This window comes from Jaculus jaculus, chromosome 2 (genome assembly GCF_020740685.1).
Source record: "Jaculus jaculus isolate mJacJac1 chromosome 2, mJacJac1.mat.Y.cur, whole genome shotgun sequence".
In the NCBI taxonomy this organism is placed as follows: Eukaryota; Metazoa; Chordata; class Mammalia; order Rodentia; family Dipodidae; genus Jaculus; species Jaculus jaculus.
Window position 1 is genome coordinate 122,606,854 of NC_059103.1, and position 11,111 is coordinate 122,617,964.

At 39.0% G+C, this 11,111-nt stretch overlaps 1 protein-coding gene across 1 annotated transcript; it reads right to left on the reverse strand.

Annotated features, from left to right (window-relative positions):
- Positions 1-5,989: 5,989 nt before the first annotated feature.
- Positions 5,990-6,460, reverse strand: LOC101608964 (proline-rich nuclear receptor coactivator 2-like; the record flags this gene model as incomplete). Its single annotated transcript, XM_004653473.2, has 1 exon — positions 5,990-6,460. A coding segment is annotated over one exon (471 nt), but the record flags the coding sequence as incomplete, so codon positions are not given.
- Between the last annotated feature and the right edge of the window lie 4,651 nt (positions 6,461-11,111).

An 11,111-nucleotide genomic window follows, 5' to 3' on the forward strand; every position in this document is an offset into this window, starting at 1 on the left:
AGTTCTCACTGTCTGCCACCTGCTTTGGAGTGCAGGAAGGTTGTTAGGACATTATTCAGTATTAAATACTGCTGGAGAAAAAAAGCAGAGGATGTCCAATGTGGTGGCTCATGCCTCTAATCCCAGTGCTTGGGAGGCAGAGATAGGAGGATCACCATGAGTTCGATGCCACCCTGAGACTACAAAGTGAATTCCATGTCATCCTGTACTAGAGTGAAACCATACCTTAAATAAATAAATAAATAAAAATAATATTAAAAAAGCAGAGGAAGCTTCAAGTCCCTGGTTTCCCAGAAATGTCCAGTCCACGCCCCTCTAAAATAACACTCTAGTCCCAGTCAGCCAGACAAGCTGGTTTAGCAACATGGCGCCTCAGTAACACTTCGACCATTTCCTCGTCTCCAAAAGCACAAAAGTGTTTGGGCCAAGCTGAATTTCTCTGGGAAAAGTTCCCTCTTCAACCATCTCTCTACTGCAATCACTCATCAGTTGGGGCTGTTAGAATGGCACAAATATTAGCTAAGGACATCATAGACCTGGCAGATAGGAGCTCCCTTTGCTTTTGGGTCCCACCTTGGGCATGGGTGGGAAGAATACCCATTCGACAGTGGCAGTGGCCAAGGTCATGAGTGCCTGTGGGATTGTGTGTATTTCCTTGGGTAATGCCTATTTTATACTATTGTGCTTATATACTTATGTGCTTATATCCCTATTTTATGTTGTGTGCATCAATTTTCATTTTTTGAGAGAGGGTCTTAGTATGTAGCCCAGGCTGTTCTCAGAACTCATGATCCTCCTACCTTAGTTACTTGAGTACTGCCATTACAGGTGTTACCACCATGCCCAGTTTTTATTTAATCTACCAATTATGTTATTTTATTAGTTTTGGACATACTTAGTATGTAAACTGAACATGTTGGTACCATCCTTTCCCTCATCCCTGCCTCTCTTCCAAAGGGACTCTCCTCATTGGGGTAGCAAGTTATCCCCATGGGGATTGGGTTGTGCACAGTGAGAGCAGAAGTTAGTTTTTGGGGAGAGGCAATGCCTCTGGGTATAATGTCCCAACTTGTGGCTCTAACAATCTTTTTTCTCCCTCTTCCATAAAATTCCCTGAGCCATGTTAGGTATATTTTAAGTCTATTTCAGTGAAGAACTCTTCAGAGACTCTGGATCTCTGCTGTGGCAGGTGTTGAGTATCCTCAGTGTCTGTCTCCTTCACCATGGCACTGATTATCTGTTCCAGCATGAAAGCAGCGCTCTTGATCCTATCCTCAATTCCTCTGTGGTTTCAGCTGTGGCTGGGCTGAAGTGCAATGGGTAGTTTATCTCCTGGGGTCCCGCTCCCATCTGAAAAGCACATTCTCCAATGGAGAGTGAAATCAGCACAGGTTAAGTGGGATAAGCATTCTTAATATACAGAGGAATTGATGGGTGTAGTCCCTCTTTTAGACCAAGAATAGTGGAAGTTTGATATTGAAGAGCAAAGTCATCATCTGAATATGATTCCAACTTGTTTCCCAGTTCCAGATATGGGTTCCTTTCCACTTAGTAGATCTCATATATGCCTGTTTGTATTTCTGTGTGTGTGTGTGTGTGTGTGTGTGTGTGTGTGTGTGTGTGTATGTGTGTATGGGTGGGTGGGTGTATAGAGAATATTCATTTTTCTCTTCTATACTGTCTAGTGAAGCATTTAGTTTGACAGAATCAATTCTTACATTTTATATATGCATATTCCTATAGTTTTAAAATAGTTAACTTGTCCCTCAATAATTATAAATATATATAAATATTATCCAACAGGGATATTACTGGCTGCTGTGGTGATTCTCAATTCAGCCTACCATTGAACATGCAAGTTTCACAGAGCATTTGGTCCAAGGTTCTAAGACCAGCAATCCCTAAACTCACACTCGGTACAGCTTGCCTCACCCACCAGCTCACCAATAAGCTGTATATAAGCATCATCTCATGCTTGACAAAACTTGCTTCACTGACAATCTCACCACTAGCTACGTACAAGCATCATTCATGCCCTGGGGGTATGACCCAACACTGCACCGTGGACCTTGTTCCCTTCTTCTGCTATTTGACTTGGTCAAAACCTATGTGTTGACAGGTCCTTCCTCTGTGTTAGTGCTAATCAGACAAGGGAAAGTTGACTCAGGTTCTCTGTTCCTGCCCCTCCCATAAGTGTTCCCACCCCAGGTATTAATTGCTTCTTCCCAATGGTATTCAGATTCAGCCAGAAAGGGCTTACTGAGGAATGTGCAGCTTCCAGGGCCTGCAGCCATTCCCTTGACCTCAGAAATGCCCCAGCAGCTCTCAGTTTTAGTCCAAGTCTTCTGGGGCCATCCCTTTAGCCATTCTTCTCTCCAACTTGTTGCTAGAGCAAGAATCTCAGAAGAAATGGATCATGTGTATTGAGCATCTTGCTTATGTGACACCTGGGCCTGCCTCCAGCTTATGGCAACATCTGAGGTATTAGAAGGAAGAGCACCCATCTTCTTCAATAGCTTTGGAGAAGAAGGCACCTTCTCATTAGGAGGTACTGACACTTGGGGTGGTCTTATAAAAGGGCACAACACTGATTTTAGTTAAGCAAGGCCAATTGGAGCTGGCAGAGAGTAGCTACTTGGTGTTTTGGGTTCTCATTCTTGCTAGAAGATAGAGTGTTCATTGGCCTCTGGCATGAATGCAACCTCTGGAATGTTTATATATTTGCTTGCATTTATATGATGACAGAGGAAAATATGCTGGAGCCAAGGCTGGACATCACCTCCTATCCAATATCAGGTAGATCAGCAGGAAAGTGTGGTAAATACTGACAAGGGGAACCTGGGTATAACACCCATGAACCTGCCTCCAATGAAACACTTCCTCCAGCAAGACTCCAATTCCCAAATTGCCAACAGCTAGGGATCAAGCATCCAGAACACATGAGTTTATGGGGGACACCTAATTCAAACCAACACACATCATAACATGATGGAGCATTGTCAAGTATTCAGTTTCCACTAAGGCTCAATAGTGGGCCAAGAGCCTGGATCTGGTGAAGAGCCTTCTCTTGTTTTGGACTCTTGAAGATTAGCGCTCTCCAAGTCACTTGGTGTATGGTACACCCAAGTGAGGAATGTGCTGCCTCCAAATCCAAATAGGCCCACTAGGCACTGTGCTTCTTTCTTAATGGTAGTAGAGGCCAGATGCAACAACTTATCCTTCACCTTAAGAGGAATGTCTTTCCATGTCCCACATCACTGAACTCCTAGAAATTTAATTAGGTTAGAAAAGGTCTCTGTATTTTGGTTGGGTTTATTTCTTACATCCTGATGCACCAGGCTGAGAAGGAGAGAGATAGACTTACACATATGTTCAGACTAGGTCACAAGGAAAAGAGCATGAGCCACATGGTTAGGCTTCTTTATACAGATCAGGCCTCCAAACCCAGTAAGCATAGTTATCAGACTCACTTTTTCGAAACAGAGAGAACTGACTGGTTTGTGGACACAAGGAGCTGACGCAGGAAGAGACAAAACCTGATTGATTTGTGAACTCAAGGGGCTGACCCAGGAGGGGCCAAGATTTGGTTGGTTCTTGGACTCAGAGGGATGATTCAGAGAGCCTGAGCTAAGGAAGACATAGAAAATTCCTGTTGGGGAGTGTCACTGGCAGCCATCCTGGAGAAGACCAGAGTAGATATGAGTTCCAGTTTTGCTAGCATGGATAGAAAATATCTCCTCGTTCTCTCTTTGGGCTTGTGTCCCTGACTAAGTGCTTGTAAAAAGCTACCTTACTCCTGTTTTTCCTTTATTGATTTTGGCAATCTATCCAGGGATGTGATATTGATTTTGGTTCACTATTTTCCCCACAGCAGTAGCTCTAATGATGTTCACTTGGACTTTTGAGCCATAATAGCCCTCACTGAACAATTCAGGGAACCAACTTGGGGATTCTGTCAAATTCTAATTATATCTATCCCAATTATGCATTCAGGGACTGAGCAAATAGTCACATGATGAGTTCAAGTACCCACTGAATGGCCTGTAAGTTAAACATTTACCAAAACTCTGTTGATAACCTGACCTCTGTAAGCACCTACTTTAACTGAAGGGCTATGATGTTGTTTGGAGTTTCCTGGAATCAATGTTAATTCAGATACAATGTCCAGTAGATCCAAAAAGTTCTCATTAATTCTTTCTCCAGAATATACAGTTCCCTAGCAAAAAGCCAAAGCTACTCTTGAGGAAGGATAGGTACAAGCTTGGTATTAAAATTTGTAGGGCTGGAGAGATGGCTTAGCGGTTAAGGTGCTTGCCTGCAAAGCGATTCCTCAGGATCTATGTAACCCAGATACAAAAGGAGGCGCATGCAACTGGAGTTCTTTTGCAGTGGCTGGAAGCCCTGGTGCACCCGTTCTCTCTCTCTCTCTCTCAAATAAATAAATAAAAATAAAATACAAAAAAAAAAAAACCGTGTAGAGGTTGTATAAAGGTTCTTCCTCAAGGGGACCTGGCAACCTGGGTTTTGGATTTGTAAACTGGCTCAAGTCTGGCTGCACATTGGTTAAGAAGTCTTGATTCTCTGTTGCTATAATTCAAAGTAGCTTTTCATTTCTTAGGTCAGGAACTTTTCTGCTTAGATAAATCAAGCAGGAATGTAGAATTCTTTTTTTTTTTATCAACATAAGTTATTTAATAAAAGCAAGCTACTGAGAAGAATTTATTTTTTTTAATTTCATGGTTCAAACTCACATTGTATGCATTAAGTAACCCCATCCTTTCCTTTGAGGATCCCTCCCACTCTTGAAAGTCTTCCTTGATTTCTTTAATCTACTTTTGCCTTGCTTAATAACATTTCCACATTGCATCAGAATTTGGAAAGTTACAACTTAGCTAATTTTCCTTGTCAACAGCAAAATACAGATATCAAATTAGTAGCATTAACAGCTATTAGTATTTTCACCCTTTGGGTTGAGATTACACCTTTTGCCTTAGTCTCCCTAAATTGTACTTAATCACCAAAAGCATCAGAGCCACTGGAACCAAGCACTGTCTCATCAGGATTGGTGAAAACAAAAATGAATCTTTGGGTTTAAAGACTGGGGAATAGAGTGGAGATCCTGTACTAAATTTTAAATCTCAAAAATAGGAAATGTCTTAGCAGCTTAAATCTTTTAATATAAGCTTAATATTAGGTTTTACTTTGATATGTAGCTTAAAATAAAATCAATTGTACATACACTGGCACTTTAGAATGAGGGTAAGCTTCTTTAAAATAATTGGGGACGTTTAAAATTAGGCCCTCGTAGAAAAAAGTCCATAGTCATATATCTAGCAAATTCATATTAAAATAGTCTTTGTAGGATGAAAGAAAACTTTACATATGTTACAAGCTTATTACATGTATTTACATGGCTCTTTCTTCTCTAGGTACTTAAATCAGTTTTAAAAAAATTAGTCCGTCTGCAGGCAGATGCATATCCACTATACTTAAGAAACAGACAAAGCCAGGCATGGTGGCACATACCTTTAATCCCAGCACACTTGGGAGGCTGAGGTAGGATCACTGAGTTCAGGGCCAGCCTGGGCTAGAGTGAGATCCAAAGAACAGGGCCACTTGGACAAAGACTGCTTTGTTCTAGCAAGCCCTGACTGACCTTCACACATACACCAATTAGTAAGTACAATTTAGTAAAATGAGATCTTTAGTAAAAATTCATTTTCTTTTGGCAGTTAGGTGCCTTTAGGACATTTAATTTCCTAATGTCTACATTTTTCAGTCCCTGTATATTTCAGCTATAACCTGACTGACTGTAAACTACTGTCTCCAAACTAGACAATTTTAAAAGTCAGCTATTTCCCAAATCAACCTGAATGGTTCACTTGTGTCAAGTACAATTATTTAAATTGTACTGATATGTCACCATGCACACAGCACATAAATGATAGTCTTAATTATACTTGTAAATGACAAGTTTTACCTCCTTAAGTCAATTTGATTCAGACCAATTCATGTCTATGTAAACAGTGCTAAATTTAAATATTAGTACTTCATCTTGTATTTTAAGTAAGATTTTAAGTTGAAATGTAATTATTTCCTTATCTGAAGGATTAAATGAAACTGGAACCCAGTGGCTTGGTGGCTTGGGAAGAACACTTGGTGATGGTGGCTCACTAAACTTGGCTCCAGCATAGTTCTGGTTAGTTTGAGATTTAAAAAGCAAACTGGGACTTGATAGGCTAGAGTCCCAGTTTGGATTATTAGAAAAATTGTTCTTCCCACCATTTTGCATAGCCTGCCATGCAGCTGCTGATGAGTTGTAACTGTATCCTCGTTCTTTTTTCTTGTGAACAATCTTCATCTGGAAATTCTGATCCTTAGTCTTCTGTCTAGCATGCTGCTGTTGGTTCTTACTAACGTTTCTAGATTGAGGGGCTGGAATGTTATACCTCTCTCCGCCACCCACCGTTCAGCTTCTATGTCACCTTTCAGTGTGGTTTTCAGATTGCAGGAATTCCACTACTTGTCCTCTTCCTCGCTGCCAAGCCCAGGATAATAGATGTTGCTTTCTGCCAGATCCTTTCCTTTGTCTCAATACATTAGTTTACATGAGCCAATCTGCTGAGTTCAGCCTAGGAGCCGAGGCCAACATCTGAGTCTCCTCAGCACACAAGTTTGAGAGAAGTCCTAGCGACTTTGAGCTGACTGCGCGGCCGAGGCTCGCTCCCTCCCTTTCCAGGGAGAGCCGAGGTATGGATGGAACGCAGCAGGCGAGCACCTCCGAGCGAGTGAGCGGGCCACTGAACTCTTCTGTGTCTACTGACAAAATGGCGTAGAATTCTTATCTGCTTCATTTCTGGGAGCAGCACTATTAATCAGGCAGTACCAGAAGTCTACACAAGTCAGACGGTTAGGAGCATTGTTTTGCCTATCCTGTTTATTATGATAAATATGCTCATCTTGCCTTTGGCAGTTCAGCACTACTCTTGCCCTGTTACTCTGAGATCCACTTGGGCCCACTCTATCTAAGTCACCTAAAGCAGCAACCGTGGCTCCCACTGTAATGTCTTCTTTACAGATGATGGCAACAACAGGACACTGTAACAGGACACCTCACAAATCTGTTTCTTATACTCTTAGTGAAAATCACATCTTCTGGACCCTTTCATTGTGGAGAATAACATAATTTTTTTAAGTAGTAATTTATTTATGACAGAGAGTGAGAATGAGCATGCCAGTGTCTCTAGCCACTGCACACAAACTCCAGATGCATGCACCACTATGTGTATCTGGCTGACATGGGTTCTGAGGAAATTAACCTGGGTCCTTAGGCTTCACAATCAAGTGCCTTAACCACTAAGCCATCCCTCCAGCCCCAAGAATAACGTGATTTCACATGGCAAATTCACTCCAGCATTCCAAGTTTCCTGAGCCTTTTAATCCCTTCATCAACATTACCTATTTAATACATATGTAATTATATATCTTTATGCTTATGTGTCAATATATGAGTATATGTTTTGTCTACCTAATCATTTATATTTTTGTGTGTTAACATATACTTATATCTTTCTTCCTATTCTGTATGGTGGAACATACTATATAAAGCACAAGTTAATGTTTGTGAATATATGTTACATGTTTCTATATCTATAGATATGTATTTTGCATATATATATATATACATATATATATATATATGTATGTATGTATATATATCCCTAATTAAAGTGGTATTAATATATTTTTTGAGACAAGAGTTTTATTATGTAGCCCAGACTGGTATTGAACTGGTAATCTTCCTGCTTCAGTCTCCAGTGTGCAAATATTGCTAGTTTTGACCAAAAAGGCCACAAACTACTTAGTCTAGTATGGACACCTGAAGAGACATCTCTATGAAAGGTCTGCTTGGTTGAAGTATCTGTGATAGTTTGGATGTAAATATCCCCCATAGCCTTAGGTATTTCTGATTAAGATTAAGCTTCCTACATAAATCTCCAGCAGGTGGAGCTATGCTACAGCACATGTCACTGGGAGTGGATCTGGAGTCTAGCTTACTAGGTGTGTAGAAAACCAGCTTGTGCTCTGGCTGTTCATTCTCTGTCTCTGCTAAGGATGTATGATTAAGTGAGCTAAAGTCTTCCGCCACAATGAAACTTTGCTTGGAATCTGCAATCCTGAAATAAACTTTTTCCTCCCATTAGCTGCTTTCTAGCTGGGTGTTTTTCTCAGTAATATAAAGACAACTGCAATGGTCATCATGTCTAGCTAAAGATCTAGGGGGCCTCTATAGGTACAATAAAGTCTTTAGAAGTTAAGTAATATTTTTGTATATCATTGATTGAATCAAGTGAGAACATATGAATGAAAAATTCTTCACCAGATAAGCATAAAAATGAGTTGTTTTATTTGAAATGCTACATACATACTTGTGTGAAAGTCATGCTATTAAAACTCTAGTGTATGAAGTATGTGAAAACACTAGAAAAATTGTTAATGTGAGGAAGCTCCTTTTCTTTACAAAATGTTAAGATGTGCTTGTAATACCTTAAAAATTATCCTTTATTTTTGAGACTATGAGTTTGTGAAAAGGGTATTCATACTTATCTCAGTGAATATTAAGAATAAATTACTTTTTAAGAAAAGATTACATACCTCAAATATTAAATTACCTATCTCCAGCAAATATTTCTAGATTTCATCCCCTTGAGCACTTGGTAAAAATTCATTAGCCAGTAGATGGCACCAAGAGACCAGCAATATACAGAGACCAGTAGAAATAGCTTCTTTCCAAGATGCTTGCCCATTTCACTGAAAACTCCCAAGGAAACCTCTGTCTATATTGGGGCTACAAAAATTAGAAGATGAAATACATGTATACATTAGCGCTGTGTGACTTTTCAATTGATGTCTGTCCTTCTTAATACTAAAGATAGATTCATCCAGATAATGGCATTTAAAATATCATCATATAAAAGGAATGTTCATACTTGACTTATGAAGACATTATTAAGGATTAAAATTGTAAGTATTGCATGATCAATTTTTATTTTAAAAACAAAAATGTTTTATATTTTGAAAGTAATGGTCCTTTTTAAGGTCTATTTGCTTGTTAATATTTTTAGATCAGGATTTCCAATTTCTGATTTTAAGATAGTTGTGATGGGTTTGCTGGGTATAGAAAGAAGACAGTAATAACTGGATTATATCAGCAAACTTTATGGCACTAATGGAAAGACATCGTGTAGCCTCCTTTCCCATATGTTCTTACAGCCTGTTTTCTTTCCACATCATAACACAGCAGTCTTCTAATTGACTTTCTGCCTTTGACTTTGAGTTTAATAAAGGCACTAGCTGAATTTATCAACCATTATACTCTCACCATAAAGTATTGTGGCTGACACACCGTTGGCATTTCTGAGTTAGGAGTGACATTTCTCACCACAGACTTTAGTTTATTACCCAGCTGTACTAATTCCTAGGTAAACTTTTTGCAAGTTACTGAAGTAAGTTGTGTAAGACATGGATTAATAATAAAAAATGACAAGGAGAGTAAATATTGTACAAAGTTTTTGGTGAATTTTAAAGGGCATAACAGATGTAAAAGTATTTTGAGCATATGAAAAGCTCAAAACTGTCTCATTCCACGTTACAATTAAAAATTAATTGAATGAGTAGATCTTAGCGAAATTCTTTGAAAACAGTATGTTTGTTTATTTCGGGTTATTATGTCCCTGGGTCTTGGCTGGCTACCTCTCTGTTTTCCACCTGCCAGGAAGTGATGAACAGCCTGTGCCTCATGGTCTTGTCCCTATGTTATCCTTTCAAAGCATATGCAGCCAGTCTCCTTTAATCTGTTCATGTTAGGAATTTCTGGTCTTAATTATGCAGAGGTAACTACTACAGGTAGTCATAATGAACAAAATTTGTCCCCTTATTAAAGAAGACAGGGAGCTTGTTGGCCCTTTCTGCTATGTCAGACTGTTGGAAAGCCGGCACCTATAGGAACAGATTCTCATGAGCTGTCACATTTGCTGACATATGATTTTTACTTCCTAGACTGTAGAGTAGTTAACAATACATGTCTACTATATGTAGATAGAGGATGTAGTTGGAATTATTGTTTTGTAATGGCCCAAATGGACTAAAGTAATTTATATTGCTATTGTGTGGGCATTTTTCTTACTTTGATGTATATAATTAGGAATATGGTTAAATTATTCAACTTCTAGAACTCACTGGCATATTGTTTTTGTTTAATGTGGAAGTGTTGACAGAAAAGTTTCTGAAGCTTGAAAATTGACAAGAGATCATTAACTGATCTTTTCATGCAGTTCTGGGCTTTACTGAATGTCTTGGGCAATCAATCTCAATAGAAAGGACGTCAATGGTTTCTGTCATTAAACACACAACCTAAAAATGGCAATGGGCAACCCTATTGGCTTGAAACTCATTTTCTGCCTGTTAGAGAAAACTTATTCCAACATTTTATTGTTAAGTTCCAAACATAAACTTAAATTCTTAAGTACTCTTTTTGAACTTAGCATGTCATTTTACTTGCATTGATTACTAAATTAAAATGAATTTTTATTTTTAATTTAGAGATAGAAAGACAAAGACAGAGAGAGTTGGCACCAGGGCTTCAGGCACTGAAATCAAACTACAGATGCTTGTGCCACCTAATTGGCATATATGACCTTGTGCTTGCCTCATCTTTGTATGTCTGCCTTATGTGGGATCTGGAGAGTAGAAAATTGGTCCTTAGGCTTTGCAGGCAAGTGCCATAACTGCTAAGCTGTCTCTCCAGTCCTAAACTTATTTTTATGCATACTTATTTTATTACATGAGAATAATGATTTCACTGGGCACAACAGTCAATCCAAAAGGGATCAAGGACCTAAACATGAGGCTTAAAACCCTAAAACTACTAGAAGAAAGCAGGAAAAACAATTCAAATCATGGTAGAGGCAGCAATTTTCTAAATAGGATCCCAAAAGTAAAGGAAAGAAAAGAAAAAAAAACTGATAAAAATCAAAATCCCAATGAGACATCATTTCACTAGTTAGGATGTCTATTATTAACAAACAAGCAAGAGAGCTGATAATCCAAAC